This window comes from Podarcis pityusensis (assembly GCF_964106645.2).
Source record: "Podarcis pityusensis genome assembly, chromosome: 1".
Taxonomy (NCBI): domain Eukaryota; kingdom Metazoa; phylum Chordata; class Lepidosauria; order Squamata; family Lacertidae; genus Podarcis; species Podarcis pityusensis.
Window position 1 is genome coordinate 128,026,729 of NC_138028.1, and position 21,868 is coordinate 128,048,596.

At 43.9% G+C, this 21,868-nt stretch overlaps 1 protein-coding gene across 2 annotated transcripts in view; it reads left to right on the forward strand.

Annotated features, from left to right (window-relative positions):
- The window catches only part of LOC308482481 (aldehyde oxidase 4-like), a 70,338-nt gene that overhangs the window by 2,215 nt on the left and 46,255 nt on the right, over positions 1–21,868 (forward strand). For both annotated transcript variants that reach the window (XM_081015580.1, XM_081015581.1), the window contains exons 2-13: positions 2–59; positions 2,838–2,934; positions 4,812–4,920; positions 6,558–6,684; positions 7,719–7,780; positions 9,252–9,383; positions 12,113–12,193; positions 13,139–13,283; positions 14,632–14,724; positions 16,424–16,575; positions 18,435–18,528; positions 20,496–20,605. In XM_081015580.1, the coding sequence (XP_080871706.1) occupies positions 2–59; positions 2,838–2,934; positions 4,812–4,920; positions 6,558–6,684; positions 7,719–7,780; positions 9,252–9,383; positions 12,113–12,193; positions 13,139–13,283; positions 14,632–14,724; positions 16,424–16,575; positions 18,435–18,528; positions 20,496–20,605 (1,260 nt within the window). The remainder of the gene's footprint in view (position 1; positions 60–2,837; positions 2,935–4,811; positions 4,921–6,557; positions 6,685–7,718; positions 7,781–9,251; positions 9,384–12,112; positions 12,194–13,138; positions 13,284–14,631; positions 14,725–16,423; positions 16,576–18,434; positions 18,529–20,495; positions 20,606–21,868) is intronic.

Here is a 21,868-nt window from a genome sequence, read left to right on the forward strand (position 1 = left end):
GGTGATAGAGAAATCTGCTGATCCTGAAGAACTGCTGCTTAATTACCTGAGAACGGGGCGTATCCTTTTAAAGCTCTTGCGTTGCATAACTATTCTGTTACCGATTTGAAAAGTTTATTGAGACGTATCCTGGGGCTCCCATGTTCAATCAAGTATGAGAGGTATGCAAAACTAGGTATAGGGATAGAACTTGCACTATAAAATACTGGTTGCGTTGCCATTTTTGTTGCCAACCTTCGACTTACTTAGGGACTCTTCTAAATCCAGATGGTTCCACCTCTTACATAGCAAAATCAGATCTATTGGTATTGACTTGGAACCCTTGTATAATTCAAGTGAGCAATATATTTATTGCAATATTCAAACCAGATTAAGGGACATTGAAAAACAAAACATCGAGTCAGCTGTAAATATAATTTACTCCCCCAAGTTCTGTGGTTTAAATACAACAGATAACAGGGTCATCTATATCTCAAAATTAATAATTCCAGTCCAACACAGGGCCTTTCTGTTAGCCCGAGTGAACATTTTCCCCTCAGCTTTTGTCAAGGGCAGATATTTAAACATCCCCAGAAATGATAGCCATTGCGGCTGTTCTTTGAATATGCTGGACACTGTAGAACATATCCTTTTCTACTCTCCATTGTACAACCAGCTATGCAAACGTGTGCCAAAATTACATTTTCTGTGAAAAAATCTTATACTTTGGCAACAGGTTTCTTAAGTTTTTTTTTACAAGTCCTAGTCTAGAAGCATCCTATTCCACAATTCAATTTTACATGCATTGGAAAGATAGATATTTTAGAACTAGAAACTTACCAAAACCTGGTGTTCTGGGGCCCAGATTCAGCCCAATCGCCTTCTAAATCTGGCCTGCGGACGGTCCAGGAATCAGCATGTTTTTACATAAGTAGAATGTGTGCTTTTATTTAAATACATCTCTGGGTTATTTGTAGGGCCTGCCTGGTGTTTTTACATGAGTAGAATGTGTGCTTTTATTTAAAATGCATCTCTGGGCTATTCATTTCCCCCCCAAAAAATATAGTCCAGCCCCCCACAAGGTCTGAGGGACAGTGGACTGGCCCCCTGCTGAAAAATTTTGCTGACCCTTGCTCTAGAGTCTACATAATTGAAAACTTTGCAAATAATATTTTACCAGGACTTGGAAACACTCTGGGGCATAAGATATTGCAAAGCAAAAGTCAATTTGTAAAGTGAGATTAATCTCTGCAGTCATACATTTTAATGGAGCAAGCCTGTTTTTCTTGTTAGGACAGCGGTTCACAGAAAATCAGCATGAAGTTGAAGTAAGAATAAGCAGAAGTGTTAACACTTCCCGTAATTATCCCATGAATGGAAATAGTTCCAGGCAGGAGCAGCATCCTTTTGCTCCCCCTCAGGTGAAATGGGAAGCTACTGTGCAGCCTCACTTACAAGGCTTGTGTGATACTGGTGGCTTCCAGAGAGCACTCGCAAGATTTCACCAGATCTTGCAGACTCTTGCAGAGATCTCACAAGATCTCACCGGAAGCTACAGCCGCAACCACATGACCCCAGCAGGGACAGGCAGGGGTTCCAGTACATGGGATTCTGCCACCCAAAGCAGCTGCTTCAGTTTGCCTCATGGGAGGGCCGGCCCCAGTTCCAAGGGATGGGCTACTTGGGCAAAAGATCTGCAGTTTTCCTTCTGATATTCTGGTGGTGCCCTGCTATGGATGCTTTCTCTAGCTAAGGTAAATTGGCATCCACAAGGAGCAGCAGCATCCCTTTGGTGTTGAATTCTCTACTGCTCTACGGCATTATTCCTCTTGGTTTTTCAAAAGCAAGGACTTCTGGTTTGCACATAACATTAAACTCTACGGCATTATTCCTCTTGGTTTTTCAAAAGCAAGGACTTCTGGTTTGCACATAACATTAAACCGTGGTTTATTAAACTATGGTTTGTTGTTGGCTTACAAACCTAGGTTTGTTTTGATTATGGTTTGACGTTATGTGTGAACCGAGCACCCTTTCTCCAACATGATTGGTCGATTACCTCAGTCCAGCCAATCACTAAACTACAAAGGCACATGACATGTCACATGAAACAAAACAAACCATACATGAATATGAATTTCAGTAGAAACTACAACAGAGCAATAGTTACAGCACAATTCTATGCATATTTACTCCTAAGTAAGTCCCACTCTCGGGTCAGTGCATATTATTTCAGTCTTAGACTCCATTTGCGCAATACATTTGAAGTAGGATCATGCAACTTTAACCGGTCATGACTTCCCCCAAAGAATCATGGGAACTGTAGTTTAAGAGTGTTGAGACCCCTATTTCTCTAAAAAAAACACTACAGTTCCCAGAGAGAAACCTATTTAAGGGACCTCTATTTCCCTCAAAAAAAAATACAGTTCTCTGGGAAGAGGGATTGTTAACCCACTCTGGGAACTGTAGTTCTCTGAGGGAAATAGGAGTCTCCTAACAACTCTCAGCACCCTTCACAAACTACAGTTCCCAGGATCCTTTGGGGGAAGCCATGACAGTTTAAAGTGGTACAATACTGCTTTAACTGTATAGTGCAGATGGGGCCTTTGGCTACATAAAAAGTTAAATTAAAAATATTCATTAAAGTATAGGGGGGGGTTTTAAATAAAATATATCTTCTCAAACTTAACTATCATCTTGATAAAGTGCCTTCTCTTCATTTATTTTCTTTCTCCTCCACCCCATAAAGGATATAAAAAGTAATGTGAAAGACGTCATGCGGCGGGGGGGGGGGTGTAGGATCCAGATATTAAAGAAGGAGTCAGCACTTATTTTCCTTAACCCTCCACTGTAACTACAAGTCTGCCTCACAGGAACGAAGTATGGCTGTGGAATTGGAGGCTGTGGGGCTTGCACAGTGATGATATCGACATACAACCCAGACACCAAGAAGATACGGTATCCTTAAGGAAGGGAAAGATGCTTCATGCAGATAACTGCACCAAAACTTGATGTCATTTAAAAAAAATAAAAATATTGCCATATATAGCTTTCCCACAAATAATCCCAGGAATAGTTGTTTGATCTGATGGCTGAAAAGAGCATCTGTCAGAAATGTGCAAAAAAGACCTGCTGAATACCTAGAGGCTGTCTGCCTCCATTTTAACTTGCTTCAGACTCCATTTTGCCTCCATTTTAACTTGCTTCAGACTCAACAGTGGTACTGACAGGGGACAGGGAAGGGAGCAGGGAGTGATGAGGGGCAAACTCTGAGGGGAAGAGGAGCCTTGGCGGCCATGAAGGGTTAAGGGCCCTGCAGGGTGGAATTTTTCTCCTCAGAGCATCAAGGCCCTGCTCAACTAGGCTGCTGCCATGGACAGAATTTAACTTTGCTCCCCCATGCGAGTTTTTGAGGGGTGATTGCGGTCCCTCCTCAGCGCTTTACCTGTGTACGTGCCCTACCTTTAAAACCCATTAAAGCACCTTGTTTCCCTCAAAGAATTCTGGGCCCTGTAGTTTGTTAAGGACGGCGGTGAATTGCAACTCTGTGAGAGGTAAACTACAGGGCCCATAATCCTTTGAGGCAAACGATGTGTTTTGAATGCGCTTCAAAGTTAAAGGGTACGCATGGCTTCAGGGGTCCTCAGTTTGGGTGTTGGTCCCTCAGATGTTGTTGGACTAGAACAGGGGTTGGCAAGCTTTATTAGCCATGGGGCGGATCACTCCGGATTGTCAGTGGGCCGGACTGGAGCAGCGCGATGCCGGAAATTGCGTCTGCGCATGTCCACGGCGTCAGAAATCGCTTCTGCGCATGCCCAGATGCTGGAAATCACGCCTGCGCATGAGCGATTTTCGGCGTCTGGACATGTGCAGATGTGATTTCTGGTATCTGCAAGTGTGCAGGCACCATTTCTGGTGCCACTCAGCGAGTCCCCGCACCGCGCTGCTTTAGTGCAGCGTGTGGGGATTTGCCGAGCGGGCGGCTTGGTTTGCAGGCAGCTCGTGGGCTGGTAAAATTGTCCTCGTGGGCCACATCCGGCTCCTGGGCCGCACGCATAGCTGTCAACATTTCCCGTTTTTAAAGGGAAATTCCCTTATTCCGAATAGGATTGTCCTTTAAAAAAGGGGAAAGTTGACAGCTATGGTCTCACGTTGCCAACCCCTGGACTAGAACTTCCATCATCCATGCTGACTGAGGATGATGGAATTGTAGTCTACTAACACCCAGGGGCAAGGGACGCGGGTTAAATCACAGAGCCTAGGACTTGCCGATCAGAAGGTCGGCGGTTCGAATCCCTGCAACAGGGTGAGCTCCTGTTGCTCGGTCCCTGCTCCTGCCAACCTAGCAGTTCAAAAGCACATCAAAGTGCAAATAGATAAATAGGTACGTCTCCGGCAGGAAGGTAAACGGCGTTTCTATGCGCTGCTCTGGTTCGCCAGAAGCGGCTTAGTCATGCTGGCCACATGACCCGGAAGCTGTACGCCCGCTCCCTCGGCCAATAAAGTGAGATGAGCGCCGCAACCCCAGAGTCGGCCACGACTGGACTTAATGGTCAGGGGTCCCTTTACCTCTTTAACACCCAGGGGCACCCAAGGTTGAAGAAGACCAGCTCTACCTCACTGTCACACCTTTCGATTGATATACATAGGTTAATGGAGAATGCAGTCTGAGAAAGAATGGGTAGTTCTGGGGTGGGGAGCAACCTTTTTAAGTTCTGGTGTCCAGTGCTGCATATTGGATTGTGCTAGCCCCGAGACCATCCGTGGCTAAAAATGGCCCTAGTGGGTTGGAAAAACGTGGTTTAGTCCTCAAAATTCTCCTTTACATTTCAAAGACATTATCCAGCCAACTCGTGCCTACTTCCATTATGCCTGTTGTATGGCGCTGCAGTAACTACCGTGGAAGGAGTTGGAACTACGAAAACCAAGCTCCATCCCATTCAGGTGAGAGTAAAATAAGAAATGTTGTCCAAGTTCACTTTGCCCAAGTTTCAGAATATGTAAAAAGCCTGGTGGCCTGTAATGCTTGCCTCCGGTCCAAGGCAAGCGTTGCAGCCCCATTGTTCTTCTTGGGCCAGTTTGGGTTTGGACAACCTGGAGGAGAGCTTCTAAATAATAATTATTATTATTTATATGCCGCCCATATGACTGGGTTTCTCCAGCCACTCTAGACGGGTTCCAACAAATTAAAACATCCCTACTGTCTCATCTCTCACCCATCCTCACTTTTAATGTTTAATAGGTTATTGTATTTTAGTGTTGGAAGCCGCCCAGAGTGGCTGGGGAAACCCAGCCAGATGGGCGGGGTATAAATAATAAATTATTATTATTATTATTATTATTATTATTATTATTATCCCGCTCCACTCCCCTTATCCGGCTGTTGGCGTTACAGCCTTCCTTCCCTCCCACCCTCCTTCCATTGGCATGTGTGCCAGCGACCCTGGGGAAATTGCATTTCTCTGCCAAAAAAGGGAAGGAAGAAGAAATCTGCTGCTGCCGTAATATCTGCCACAGCAGCCAAAATAGAAAATAGGAGATGCAACTTGGGAAATGATTGGGACCCTGTTATGGTATCAATGACTTCACCAAGAGTATGGCAGGATCTGAAACAGATTGCAACCAAGCTGCTTTCTTCTTCTTAGTAGTAGTAGTAGTAGTAGTAACAGTAGTTGTCATGGTGTCAGTAGTGGAGCCAAATTATGAATCAAGTTTTTGAGAATGGACCACCCATTTCTAGAACTTTTTTCTTTTTCTTTTTGGCCTGTGACTGTCTGGGACTTTGCCAGCTTGGTCACTGGCCCTTCTCCAAAAATGTCGCCAGCTAGGAACGCAGATGGCGCTGTGGGTTAAACCACAGAGCCTAGGACTTGCCAATCAGAAGGTCGGTGGTTCGAATCCCTGCAATGGGGTGAGCTCCCGTTGCTTGGTCCCTGCTCCTGCCAACCTAACAGTTCGAAAGCACGTCAAAGTGCAAGTAGATAAATAGGTACCGCTCCGGCGGGAAGGTAAACGGCGTTTCCGTGTGCTGCTCCGGTTCGCCAGAAGTGGCTTAGTCATGCTGGCCACATGACCCGGAAGCTGTACGCCGGCTCCCTCAGCCAATAAAGCGAGATGAGTGCCGCAACCCCAGAGTCGGCCACGACTGGACCTAATGGTCAGGGGTCCCTTTACCTTTACCTTAGCTACAGGTAGCATGGATATAGAAGGATGGGGAAAGCTTTTGCTTAATCCTTGTATAGCAGGCTGCTGTCAACTGGTGCCACCCCCTTTAAATGAGACTTAATGCTTCTGATTCAGCAAATTTTAATGGGGTGGGGGGCAGAGTTTGTTAGCAGGAGCCAGGACAGAGTGCCCCATGTCAAAGAACAAAAGCTACAATTGACACTTCAGAACTTCTCCTGCCACTTCTGCCCTTTGCTACAGCCATGAATTTGGGCACAGGATGCATTTTTTAGTAACTTTACTGAGTAATAGTAATAATAAGAGGGCAAAGGAAATCAGGAAAAGGTAGGATGATGCTCTAGAAGTCAATGTTTCTTTGTATGGACTATCCATTTAGATATGTGTTATCATTCCAGGAAAGGCTTGCAAAGTGCCACGGCTCCCAGTGTGGCTTCTGTACTCCTGGGATGGTGATGTCTATGTATTCTCTCTTAAGAAATAACCCCGAACCTACCATGGATCAGATAACTGCGTGTCTGGATGGTAGGCTGGCTTTCTCAAAATATCCCCCCCCCCCCAAACTGATATATAAAAATAGTTGTTGTTTTTATTTGAATGTCTTGTAAAATTGCTTAGTTAAGAGCAGGGGTGGGGGAGAAAGTCAAATCAGTTCACATTTAAAGGAGAACTTACCTAATTCGCACTTTCTGAAACAATGCACAAACCAAAACACAGCCATCTTTTGAAATTCACGCTTCTCTGAATTTTGGAATGCAGTTCTCCAGTCAAGTGGCGTGTACAAAAATGCATGTACTGGAGTAAAGTGTGCGTAGAAATGCAAATATAAGTGAAAATAACATTTAAAAATGCATTATATTCAAGAAAATTTCTTTGCAAAAATGTGTATATTAGGAGAAATTCATGCTTAAGCGCTGATGAATTTTCACAAGGACTTTTAAAAATATTGATCACAAACTGATGCCTAAATGCAGAACACGGAAAAATGAGAAAATGAGTGGGACTGAAATTGACAGGTTCACCCATCCCTAGTTAGTAGCAGAACACTTATGCTATACTTTTGTGTTGCTCTCGTGTTTGGTGTCATCTGGTTCCTGTGTGCTCTGAAGGACCATTTCTTAAATGCACATGCATTTTGCTTATGGCTCAGTAGGGTCCAGGCTAGCTAGCTGACAACAGGCCAGATTCAGCCCACCACCCTACAAGAGCAAATTTACTGGCTCCAAGTATTTCTTCTTGTTCTTTATTTTAAGTTCTAACGGTCCAAAAAAGCATACCACCAAATAATTAAAACATATAACAACATTACATTTCGATCAACATATCCTCAGGTACATGGATAAGGAAGAGAAGCAGTGTATATGCAAGAGAGAGAGAGATTGCCCCCTTTAAGGCTACATTATTTTTTTTAGTTTTGTATTCAAATCCTGGCCAAATCCCTACCAAAGTTAGTTGCCCATGATCTCTGTTACACAAGTTGAATTGAAGTGCTAGGTTCAGATGATTTGCAAAACTGTAGCTTTGATCCGTTTATCTCTGTGTCTGATCGTTCCTTCCAGGCAATTTGTGCCGTTGCACAGGATACAGACCTATAGTTGACAGCTTCAGTGCTTTCTCTCCGGTAAGGGAAACAAATAGAAAAATAAATAACACTGTGTTAAAATTGCTATTTGTTGGTATACACAAAGGCACGGGGCACTTTTGACCCTTCGCCAAAGTGACGTGATAGATATAAAATTTTGCTTGGTCTAAGTGGTCAGGGCTCTCTCTCTGTCTCCCAGAGTCATTCCCAAAAGCTGAATGGTGGAAGATTAAGGGAAAGTGTGTATTATTCCCTCTTCACTACCACAATATGCATGCCAACTTGGATGGCCTTAAGAAGGAATTAGGTAAAGTCACAGAGGATAAGGTTAACAATAGCTGCTAGTCATGATGGCTGTCTATCACCTCCAATACTATGCCTCTGGATGGTATTTAGTGAATATCACGGGTGGCGCTGTGGTCTAAACCACAGAGCCTAGGGCTTGCTGATCAGAAGGTCGGCGGTTCGAATCCCCACAACAGGGTGAGTTTCCATTGCTTGGTCTCTGCTCCTGCCAACCTAGCAGTTCGAAAGCACGTCAAGTGCAAGTAGATAAATAGGTACCACTCCAGCGGGAAGGTAAACGGCGTTTCTGTTTCTGTGCATTGCTCTGGTTCACCAGAAGCGGCTTAGTCATGCTGGCCACATGACCCGGAAGCTGTCTGCGGACAAACGCCGGCTCCCTTGACCAGTAAAGCGAGATGAGAGCCGCAACCCCAGAGTCATCCGCGACTGGACTTAAGGGGCCTCTTTACCTTTACTTGTTGAGGAACATGAGTTGGAGGGTGCTTCCAGGGAGGGATATATCTTGTAGAGCCGGTGCTCCTCACACACACTTTTCAGAGTCTACCTAATGTCCTTGTCAGGCTCTCCTCATCTCCTCATCCCTGGTTAATCTGGATTTACCCTTTCTGGGAGAAATCTGGCAATGACCTGTTGAGGGGGTGGCACATTCCAGGATATGGTCTAAGGCAGGCATAGGCAAACTCCAGCCCTCCAGATGTTTGGGACTACAATTCCCATCATCCCTGACCACTGGTCCTGTTAGCTAGGGATGATGGGAGTTGTAGTCCCAAACATCTGGAGGGCCGGAGTTTGCCTATGCCTGATCTAAAGGCACATGAAGCTACCATTTTACTGTAACTAAGCAGTTCTGAATCTGTTCAGTGCTCGGTTGAGAGACTTCTTCAGAGCCATGTGGATGCCACTCAGGTTCCATGATGGAAGAAAGGTAGGGTATTAATGTAAGAATATAAATACAACAAACATCTAAACACGTATTTTACAAGTGCAAACCTATGCATGTTTTCTCAAAAGTTCTCTTAGTATTTTCTAAGCCGCTTGATAGCCTTTGGGGCTAAAGGGCTGGGTGTAAATGCCACAAATAAAAATATAAAGGATCTGGCTGTGTTCCACAGGACTTGCTTCACCTTGCAGCCTTAAAAACCCATATGCATTGCTTGGAATGGGATAACCCTCTGTAACACTATTGAATGAATTCTTTCTTTAGGAATCCTGCCCGCTGGCAGGGAGTGGGAAATGTTGCATGGATAAAGAAGGGAAAGAGAAAGAAGGGAAAGAGAAAGAAGGGAAAGAGAAAGAAGGGAAAGAGGAACACTCGTGTTCCAGAGAAGGAAACCGGGTAAGCGACCACTTTCTAATTCCCACATTTATCACACAATGATTGAACGTGTGTAATCTTTACACAAGTGCCAGTGAGTTTATCTTGGTGTTTAAAACTTCCACTTGAGGAAAGCCTTCACACCCTAGTGGAACAGCCTTCCCTGACTTCAAACAGGGAATAGGAGAAACGAAGAATGGAAACAACACAACACAACAAACTAAAGTGCTATAATTCAACCATGACAATTCTTTGTTTGCAGTTACGTTTCAAAGGTATTCACTCAGTTAAGAATGGATACCAATTATTGGGGGTGGGCTAAGCTGCAGGGGGCCCTAACTCTGTGTACACTACACTTATCTATAAATCTTCCATTACAGTTCCCCAGCCCTGCTTTACAGAGTCACATGAAGTCCGAGGAACCAGCAACTATAGAGAGAGATTTTACAAATATCCCAGAATGTGACTGAGCTCAGAAATACGTAGATGCCGATCCATCCTTCAAAGCACCATCTTGCCAGATGGGAGCAAGCTTCGGAGCAATCCCAGCCCTATTCTGAAAGGGAACATAGTTTCTCAGAAAAATAGCAGTGTTTTGACAGAAAGTTGGCACCCGTCCGTCTCGAGCAACAATGGAGTGAGCCTCCAGGGGTGAAGTTAGTAGCACTGAAGTGATCTCCCCGGGGCGCAAGCCTGGGCGATGAGAATGCCGGGAAGTAATTAGTAGTAAATCTTTCTCCAACCCAGGAGTTTATTCAGGTCAACCCAGGATCACAGAGTTTCTACCCAGAGGAGAAACTGTAGTTCCACATTAAACAGTACAAAATACCAGTTCATTGGAACTGCCAGAATTCCTCTGACATTTAGTGAGAACTGGATCCATCTTTCAGAAGCAGTGCAAGCTTACTGCGATTTTGCAACAGATTTTGCAAAGTTGTGGCGGGGAGGGTTGATGGTATTGTGTTTAAATGTTCCATGGCTGTGGGGCACCACACAACCTCCCCTCCTCTGCCTACCTTTCCAGGTGACAATTAGGTTTGAAAAAAGTCCTGCAGTGGCGCCTGCCAACGGTTTCTAAGCTTAATAGTCACACAGGGTAGTACTAGGGGTTGGAGTCACAGTATGGGAGAGGAGGCTTAACCCTCCCTGTCTGCACTGATCGATACACCCCAAAATCCTATACACGCAGGGAGTGCAATTTTGCTTGCTAAATCATGCTTCACTGGTCTAATGAGAGTCTCTGGAGCATTTGGTAATCCTAGAAGGGAGAAGCCAGATCTGTAAAACTTGGAACATAAAAATACAGGCGTCGCTTTCAGAGGGTGAGGTGGCTTAGCTACCTTCTCATGCACCCAAGTTAAATCTTATTAGACTAGCTCTGACCTGCAGTGGGTATGTACACAGGACGTGTAACATGATAGGTGAATGGAAACATTTTCGGTTGTCAGCGTTTCCCTCTACTCTTCTAATACTGTTTTGCAATAAGGCAAGTTTTGGCAAAGAGGATTTATGCCATCTTCATAATCCTTTCATCAGCTTTGTGATGAGTGTGAAGGTCAAGAATGGTTTAAACGGAGCTTGTGTTTCTTACACAACAGTGAAATATAATCACCACACCCTTGAGCAACATTGCAGAGGAAGCTCTAAACCTGCTTAACTATCTGGGTGTTTGCTAAGCAAAATCTTCAATTGGCAGTGGACTACTCTGTAAAGAGCTTTGGTTATTTGTGTTTTAAAATAGGGATTAATGCGATTTGAGGAGAAATGCTTTTCTAATGCGTTTACAAAAAGAAGAAGAAGAAGAGTAGAGCATGTTATGTTCCAAATAATTAAATGATGGTGACATTGTCCAAACAAAGGTCATCCACAATGTGATTTTATATCCTATCAATCCCAATTTGAGGCCCGCTGAACATATGCCTTGTTAAGTTGTGGGCGAACATATCAGACGACACAGCGATTCTTCAAACAACTCTTGTTTATTCAGAAGCCAGAACAGAACAGAACTGAAGAGCTCAGTCAGCCTGCTTATATAGAGCTCCAGAACATCGTAACTGTAGCAACTTTTTAAAACTATCCAATCACTGAACGTCACTTTCGATCCTTCATTTGCATAACTATCTACAGTATCCCCCCTGCTGGCCCAGGGTGAGAACTTCAGTATGCCTGATCTGCATTGTCTATGGAGGCCTGCTTCACAAATGCAGGACAACCAAATTGCTCACTTTTCTGAATCATGCAAATCCTTGTAATGTTTACAAAGCTTCCCCTCAAAACCATCACCGAAGCACAGATCACCTCTTATGGCCACAGATGCGTTTGGTGATTTGTTGGTGCTTTTGTTGTTCATGAGGATCTGTGCCTTGGATCAATGGTTTTGACTTGCTCGTAAGCACAAGATCTATGGGTTTGTTTGTCTTTACTATGCTGCCTACCATTGTAAGCTTTAATTTGATGTTGCAAATTCAGGAAGATCCATTTTAATTCTCCTGGGCCTAACTTTTGCCAATACTATTTTGAAGAGCAAATATGTGTGTGACTGAGTTTTGTCTCCTTATGTCTGTATTTGGGTCCAGGGGGAGTGGGGAGAGAATCAACCAGATGGCGTTGTCGCCTACAGCACTCCCTTAAAAAAACTTTAAAAATGGGCTCATGGGCCCCACATTTTTGGCCACTGCTAGAGGTATATTATACCCTTCTTTTCCACTTCCTGTGCGTGCTAATATTAAGCCTTCATTTCTTTTCCATAGATGTGCTCAGGTCTATGCAAGCCTGAAAGATTTCATCCCATTGACCCAACCCAGGATTATATATTTCCTCCTGAACTAATGGTAGGAGAAATTTGTTCATGCCTGTTGTGAAGGAGTCTATAATAGACTGTATAAGTGTGTGTGTGAGAGAGTGTTTGCATATTGTTACAAAGTTTGCATGCCACCCCTAATATTTGCTAAGTGGTAGCAAGATTCCAGTGGGTTCTAAGCACTCGCTCGGGGTTGTGTTTCCCCATACAACCCTAACACACTTACCCGACCCCCACCTGCTTACCAGATCTCCCCTGAAAATGCATCCCTCCTTCACTGGGGTTGCCAGAAGGATGAATGGGTTATTTTCCCCAATTGCCTGCTCATCATGGACTTCAGTCCTCTTTAGGTAAAGGTAAAGCAACCCCTGACCATTAGGTCCAGTCGTGACCGACTCTGGGGTTGCGGCGCTCATCTCGCTCTATAGGCCTAGGGAGCCGGTGTTTGTCTGCAGACAGCTTCTGGGTCATGTGGCCAGCATGACTAAGCCGTTTCTGACGAACCAGAGCAGCGCACGGAAACACCGTTTACCTTCCCGCCAGAGTGGTACCTTTTTATCTACTTGCACTTTGATGTGCTTTCGAACTGCTAGGTTGGCAGGAGTCAGTCCTCTTTACTAGAGTATAAAAAGACAGCAACTTCACATCTCTGTGAAGTTTTTCTATCGCTGCCACTTCATCCCCCTTATCAACACTGTTGAAAACTCTCTGAAAATATTTTCTGTTTTTTTCTTACACACTTCTTTTTAAAGCCAGAAATTCTTGCAATTTTTAAATTACCATAAATGTAATCTCCTCTATGTTGTGGATGCACAAAACAACACCAGCACCATAAAGCTATCCTGGGAAGAGTGCTTAACACTTAACTGTAAGGTGTGGTTCAGGATTAAAGAGGGCTTGGTTCTCCTTGAAACAGCTATGTTTGCGTTTTGTTCATCCTTGTGCAATACTCTATCCATGTTGCTTTTTCTCACAGAGATTGGCTGAAGAGAGCAAAGGAAAAACTCTGGTTTTCAATGGAGAGAGAACCACCTGGATTTCTCCCGTGTCTCTGCAAGAGCTTGTCAACCTGAAAGCCAACTACCCAGATGCACCTCTTGTTGTAGGAAACACAAGTGTAGGTATGTAAATGCAGCCCTGCTAATCACCCAATCAGCCCAGAGGTCACACAAATCATAGAATTGTGATCGCCAAAGAGCCTAGGACTTGCCAGTCAGAAGGTCGGCGGTTCGAATCCCCGTGACGGGGTGAGCTCCCATTGCTTGGTCCCTGCTCCTGCCAACCTACCAGTTCGAAAGCACATCAAAGTGCAAGTAGATAAATAGGCACCGCTCTGGCAGGAAGGTAAACGGCGTTTCTGTGCGCTGCTCTGGTTCGCCAGAAGTGGCTTAGTCACGCTGGCCACATGACCCGGAAGCTGTATGCTGGCTCCCTTGGCCAATAAAGCGAGATGAGCGCCGCAACCCCAGAGTCGGTCACAACTGGTCAGCGCTCCCTTTACCTTTACCTTTATGCCACTTTACCAGTCATGGTTTCCTCCAAATATTCTTTGGAACTGTAGAGCTGCAATTACCAGAACCATTAACAAACTACAGTTCCCAGCATTCTTTGGGAGAAGACATGTGCCTTGAAAATATGGTGTGGACGTGATCAAAGTGTTGCATAGCATGAGGCAACATCTGCAAGGAAAGCTACTGAAAGTTTAAGATAAAATGAAGCTGCCAGCTTGACACCAAAACTTGACCTACATCTATATACATGCATACGACTATACCTAGAGCAGGGGTCACCAACATGGTGCCCCCAGATGTATCACATGACCAATGACCAGGGATAATGGGAGCTGTATGCCAGCAAGCACCTGGAGGGTAATACATTGGCTATTCCTGGTCTAGGCAATTGACTGTATTAGTAATATCACTGGAAATAGAAGCTTGATGCAGCAGTTGTCAATGCATTGAGTTGTTCATGGATCATGCAGAACACTTTAGGCTAAAGTTGGTGATATGAAGTGACTCTAATAGTGAGGAGATTGCTGTATGCAGCAGAACGATGTAGCAGAATTCAGAATTGGTAGAATGGACTGTAATACTGTAGACGGCAGGTATGGAATCTAATTTTTGAATGCCTGCTGTGTAAAAAACAAAATCTCCCTGTACATACAAAATTAGCTCATTGGGGAGAAACATACAAGCTGCTGTGCTAGGTTTAAACTTGCAAGAGGGGGGGTTGTTGTTTTAAATGCACGAGGCTGTTAAAAATGTGATTCTAACCTAGTTTGAGGGACTGACTAGATGTGACAGATATAGAGTGTGCATTGATTGGAGCCAAATCCTAGAGGCTGAGGTCCCTTTGCCCCCCCCAATAAAATATTTGAGGGGGCTGGTGCCCCCAAAAGTTGTTTCTGCCACCTTGCTTGTGGTCCTGCTTTATCTTTCTGATATCTCATTGTGATTTTGTCCCTTTTAGGACTTGATATGAAACTTCTTTCTGTCTATCATCCCATTCTCCTTCATCCTACTAGGATCCCAGATCTGCATGTTACTGAAGTTGGAGACAACGGTACGTCTCTAAGCAGTCACTGGGGCCACCATTGGGGATCAGTGTTTCAGCTCTTTGGGTGGCGCTAAACTGTACTGAATGTACTGTACTACAATGATAAACAGCGTATGCATTGCCATTGTGAATATAGGCAAGCGATAATTCTTAACTCGTGGGCTTCACTGAATCAGGTATTGCCTTCATACATTGAAGCATAGACCCATTGTCCCATAGCAATCATGGAACTAGTTGTGGCTAGCTTTAAAACAATATGGATTTCAATAGGACTCTGCCCTTATTGACTTTGGCTAGACTGAGGCCATTGTGTCTGGATGGATGGATGCACACATCTTAGAGATACCATTTTCTCACCTATTATTTGCATACATATTTAGCAGGCAATGTTTCATCTGTTATTTTGACGTTATCTACATGGTTTATAAGTCAGGAGAAAATACAAACCCAAGATTCACTAGGATGAGGGAGTTAGGATCCTGTTTAGTCAGCTGGTTCCTAGTGCAACCAGGCTATGCTGGTGTGAGCCCCAGATCCTGGATCAGCTGGAGATCCCCTGGAATAAATCTCTCACCATGGATCAGCTAGCTCAGGTGAGACTGGTAGATCTTACACTGGCAGAAACTCTGAAAAATACCGGTAGGTGTTATTGGGTAGTTGTGGGAGGATTAATGGTGGATCCTAACTCCACTGACCTCTGTCACATGACCTGGCAACCCGGCAGAACCTATGCCAGCAAAAAGGGTGTTGCAAACAAAACTTTATTTTAAAGGCTTGTTTCCACTCTGCCTGGCTTAGGCTAGCTCAGCCAGCAGTAGAACTGCTCCTGAACAGAGTTTGAAATAGGGGTAATTTACACTTGCCTAGCTTTAGCTGATATACATTCCACTGGCTTAGTAAATCCCTCCAACTCTATCTGGCTTCAACCCTATACATGCTCGCCTGGGGGCAAGCCCCACTTAACCCATTTGGATTTGCTACTCAGTAGACACGCGGGTGGCGCTGTGGGTTAAACCACAGAGCCTAGGACTTGCCAATCAGAAGGTTGGCGGTTCGAATCCCCGCGACGGGGTGAGCTCCCATTGCTCGGTCCCTGCTCCTGCCAACCTAGCAGTTCGAAAGCACGTCAAAGTGCAAGTAGATAAATAGATACCGCTCCAGCGGGAAGGTAAAAGGCATTTTCATGCACTGCTCTGGTTCACCAGAAGCAGCTTAGTCATGACCCGGAAGCTGTACGCTGGCTCCCTCGGCCAATAAAGTGAGATGAGCGCCGCAACCCCAGAGTCAGTCACGACTGGACCTGATGGTCAGGGGTCCCTTTACCTTTAGACATGCCATGCATTGGATTGCATATACAGTGGTACCTCGGGTTACAGATGCTTCAGGTTACAGACTCCGCTAACCCAGAAATAGTACCTCAGGTTAAGAACTTTGCTTCAGGGTGAGAATAGAAATTCTGCTCCGGCGGTGCAGCAGCAGCGGGAGGCCCCATTAGCTAAAGTGGTGCTTCAGGTTAAGAACAGTTTCAGGTTAAGAACGGACCTCCAGAACAAATTAAGTTCTTAACCCGAGGTACCACTGTATCAGTTATTTGCTGCCCCTTATCACAACAAACACCAACTCTGCCTGTGGACTGTGTGGCTGTTTAAAAATGCCCATTTGTGCTCTCCCCCGCCCCCCGCTTGTGAAAATTGCTTGGTTCCAGGGATCTTGATCGGTGCAGCAATCCATCTTGCCCAACTGAGGGACTTCCTATTAACCATCACCCCAGAACTCCCAATGGAAAAGTCAAAGATTTATGGTGTGCTGCTGAAGCAACTGAGGACCCTTGCTGGAGAACAAATTAGGAATTTGGCGGTAGGTTTCCCACCTTGCTTCCTTTGACCAGGTACAGATTACTTCCTGCCATGGCTTCACAGTTCTGCCCTCCATTCTCTCATAAATATTTGCACCCTATCCAATGCTCTGTCTGTACTGCTAAGCCATGGGCTTCCTTCCCCGTTGCTCCAGAACTATCAGGTGGATCACTAAGGGTAAACATTTGGCAATAAAGGAACAATTATGGGGTGGTGAAGGATGGATACACTTGTCTGTGTGAAGGACCCCATTCTGTCCCTACCATTGCCTGGGTCATTTTTGCTTTTACTCATCTTTCCCAGCCTTTGGAGAATAGACAACTGGCTGTGCAGTGCCCACTTCTAAACACACAAGATGTTGTCTTAGTGATTCACAAACCCACCTGCCAGTCCAAATCAAAAAGTCCCAACATTAAGGAAATCCAAAGGGAAAATATGAAGAACAGAGGATCTGACGAACAGATTGTTAAAAACGCGTGAGGCAAATGGTGGAAGTCTTTTTTAAAAAAACACACTTTACTTAAGGTAGATAAGGACAAGAGGAAATTATACAATTGAATATAAACATAGATGGGAAATGGCTATGTATAGTGAGTACTTACCTACTTTCAAAAATTTTCACCTATGATTTTTTTCTTTTACTTCTTTATTTTTTCTTTGTTCTTTTGTCCTTTTTTCTGATATCTTATATTTCATTTCACTCCTTTATTGTGAATAGCATTTTATAGAGGTATAAATAATTGTAAATATGAAAAGAGACAAATACTTTTTCTCTAATTTTTTTCCTTGGTTATATGTATTTTCTTTTTCTTTTGTATTTTGTTGTAAATATGTATGTTTTCTAATTTGTACTTAATAAAATTTAAAAAACAAACAAACAAAAAACAAAAAGTCCCAACTCTCTTACTGGCAACAAGTCAGTGGAAAGATTTGCAAGTCTCTTATTTTAAGGGACAAAGGGAAGCACTCAAGTGCCTCATTAGTACCAAGGCACACAAAGCGGTCACCTCCCATAAGATTTATATATCCCATTGATGTTGTCTCTATATCATTTTCCTCTGTTGTTAATCTCAGTTTTCCAAAGCTGGTTTTCATTTTAAAAAGTAAGGAACACAAGACATGCATAGTTTGTCCCCCCACTCTCCTGTTTAAATAAATAATGATTTTTAAAACTTTGTTGGCTTAAAATCCAGGGCTTGAATCCAGCTGAGGCTGTATACACAATATACCTCTAAAACACATGCTAAGCACATTTCCCTCTTCAAAGAATTCTGGGCACTGTAGTTTGTTAAGGGACACTGGGAATTGTAAGGGACGTGGGTGGTGCTCTGGGTGAAACCACAGAGCCTAGGACTTGCCGATCAGAAGGTTGGCGGTTTGAATCCTCGCGACGGGGTGAACTCCCGTTGCTCGGTCCCTGCTCCTGCCAACCTAGCAGTTCGAAAGCACGTCAAAGTGCAAGTAGATAAATAGGTACCGCTCCGGCGGGAAGGTAAACGGCGTTTCCATGCGCTGCTCTGGTTTGCCAGAAGAGGGTTAGTCATGCTGGCCACATGACCCGGAAGCTGTACGCCGGCTCCCTCGGCCAATAAAGCGAGATGAGCGCCGCAACCCCAGAGTCGGTCACGACTGGACCTAATGGTCAGGGGTCCCTTTACCTTTACCTAACTGGGAATTGTAACTCTGTGACCAGCAAACTACAGCACCCAGAATCCTTTGAGAGGGGAAATTGGATTGTTGTCTTTTAACCATTTGAGGGGTGTTTTTTTTTACAATCAAGCAGTGTATACATTTTAAGAAATAATAAATAAAGGATATACCCATTTTAGTGGTAGTAACAGTGATACCATTGTCTATTAGTCTTTAGGAGGACATATTGTGAGCAGAGGATCGACCTGGGATCTGAACCCCGTACTGGCAGCTGGGAATGCACTTCTCAATCTGGTATCAATAGGTAAAAGGCAATGTCTCCCATTGCATACAGTTCTGCACTGGGTAGTTTGATCAAAATGTACACAATGAAATAACAGTTAAAAATACGGTGAGCGAATCAACTGACTAGGAACTTTTTATGCTCTTATAAACTGTTAATAAGAAAGCTTTAGACACTTTGATCAACAGTAACATAGCATCTAGTACAGTAAGTATTTTCCAATGATTTATTGGTAAACATAGATCCTATATTCTAGGGCAGGGGTCAGCAAACTTTTTCAGCAGGGGGCCGGTCCACTGTCTCTCAGAACTTGTGGGGGGCCAGACTATATATTTTTTTGGGGGGGATGAACAAATTCCTATACACCACAAATAACCCAGAGATGCATTTTAAAGAAAAGCACACATTCTACTCATGTAAAAACACCAGGCAGGCCCCACAAATAACCCAGAGATGCTTTTTAAATAAAAGCACACATTCTACTCATGTAAAAACACGCTGATTCCCGGACCATCCATGGGCCGGATTTAGAAGGCGATTGGGCCGGATCCGGCCCCCGGGCCTTAGTTTACCTACCCATGTTCTAGGGACTGTGAACTACCTGTTTCTTGACTGAGCTGAGAATTATTAGGAGACCCCTACCAGAGCTAGCACCTTTAACAAACTACAGCTCCCAGGATACTTTAGGGAAGCCGTGGCTGTTAAAGCGGTACAAGAATGCTTTAAACGAATGGTGTGGATGTGATTCAATTTCATAATAGTGGGGAGGGGGTGGGAATAAAATCATGTCCTAATAGCAGAAGTCATTCTGCAGAATCCTTACTTTCCTTCCCGCTGTTTTGCTCTTACGACTATGATAAGAGAGAGAGGAAACCTACTAACTGATGTTCTGTTACAATGGCAAAATGCAGGGTGTTGTATTATTACATGAATTCTATGATATATAAGCTTGCCCAGGAAGATTTGATAGGAATTTTGAGGTCTTAGATATATGGTAATGTTCATAACCGCACGTACATAGATCAGCACAGGAAGACTGACCTGAAGCCATTTTGATTCCTAAACTGAGCAAATGTTTTCTCTGCAAGGTCAAAGTGGAAAAGCCTCCCCTTTGTCTTTTCCTTCACAAATCCTGTCTTGAGGGTATGTCTGTGTTTGAATAGGATGTGAGCCTGTGACATGGCCCAGGAACTAAGTATTTATCATTACAAAAGACTGGCCAGGCTACCCAGGCAATCCAATCAAATAACCTGCCAGGCATGAGATAAACAAGGACAAGAGAAAAACAACATTTAAATTTCTGTTTAGACCGCCTTTTCTGTGATGTAGGTATGATGTATCTGAGGGGTGGTCTTAGGTTACACCCCTTCTGTGATGTATGTATGCTGTTTCTGGGGGTGGTCTTGATCTACAGGGTGGCAATTTCAAAAGTCTTTATAAGGCCTTGCACACCATTTTTCTGGGTCCCTCCTCTCTCCTGCGGGTGAGGGGAGCACCCTGTTGCAACAGATCAATAAAGATCAAGCTTACTAGCTGCTTTGCTTCTCAATATTCTCTGGTTGGCCTCTGTTATTCTCTCCTACCGATAGGGAACCTATGTAAGGACTCTATATGGGCTCTTGGATACCCCATAAGGGAAAAGGGCAATTTTTGTTTACAACAAAGACAATATATAATAATAAACAAGTGGAAGTCCATTGTATTTATCAACGACAAATGCCAACTGACAAGTGTGCAGGTTTGATCTTGCAAAGTTCTGAGCAATACTACCTTGGCTACAAATTGGGAGCATCTGAAATGGCTCAAATTATTTATAGCTGTCAGCATCCTTCATACAAATGTTTCTGTTGGGTAAATCAGCCGTTGAAGAGGGCCAGTTCTGCCTCAGAGCTTGAATAGATGCAGGGGTAATTTTCTCTTGCATGGGACAGATAAAATCAGTATCTGTTAAGAGCTCATTCTCTAAAGACTATTATTTCCTCTATCAGATGGATCACGACAGATTCCCTTGAATGATGAATTCCTTGCTCGCTTGCCACAGGCAGACCTTTCACCAAGAGAGGTCATAGTCTCTGTTTTTATCCCTTTCTCCAAGGAAGTAAGTTGTGTGTTTGTTTGTTTGTTTGTTTGTTTGTTTGTGTCTGTATGTTTTCCTCCCCACCCCTCCAAACACAAGATGCTTTCTGCACCATGAAACACTTATGTTGGGCAAGACAAGATTTGTATCAAAAACTCAACATAAATTAGTCCATGCAGGCACATAAATGGCAGGTCAACACATTGCTGGAGAGAGAGGCAACATATTTCCAAGTATTCATCTACCAGTAAAAAATCACATGTAAATTACCTAGGGATCGGTGAGGGTAGGAAGTTTAATGAAAGACACATTGCTCCTTGTTGCTCATTTATTTGTTTATTATATTTATCATCTGGTTTTAGAAAATTGACACCTCAAATGGCCTGCACCCTATAACAATTAAAATCCTACACAGAATTCACAGACAGGACAAAATAGCAGTCATACTTCACTAAATCAATATGCCAATACATAAAAAGCATGCACTGAAAACAGTCAATAAAGCTGCATTTAATAAAATGGGTGGTCTTCTCTAAATATATTCAGGGGTCTGGGAACAGAGAGACCAACATTTTTTTAAAAAATTGTAACTCTTGAGTCCCTTTCGCTCTCACTTGGATTCAACCTTCCGACTCTACAATTCTATGATTCCTTGATTCTATATTAGCTCTGGAAAGTTCAGATCAGTTTATTTCTTACTAGAATTTGCATATAACAAATTCCTCAAGCATGTCTCGATGCGCACACTCATTAACTTTTGTCCCACTGGGCACATAGGTATTGCAGGTTTCTGAAGAACTACAAAAATATGCTAAACCTGTGAGCAGTGCTGATTGCATATGTGCCATGGGTAGTAATATTTCCTTCACCAGTAAGCAGCCACATTGCGGTCTCCATCTCTCTAGAGCAGCTTTCCTCAACCTGATGCCCTTGGGATGTTGGACTACAACTCTCATCCCTGACCAGGCTGGTGCTGATGGGAACTTTAGACCAAAACATCTGGAGACTGGGAAAGGCTGCTGTAGATGAATGATATCCAGATTTCTTGGATGGCTGAATGGCCCATGTGATGCCATAGTTATCAACTCCCTTCTTTAATCCACTCCTATGCAGCAAGAATAAGGGACGCGGGTGGCACTGTGGGTTAAACCACAGAGCTTAGGACTTGCCGATCAGAAGGTCAGTGGTTCGAATCCCCGTGATGGGGTGAGCTCCCGTTGTTCGGTTCCTGCTCCTGCCAACCTAGCAGTTCGAAAGCACGTCAAAGTGCAAGTAGATAAATAG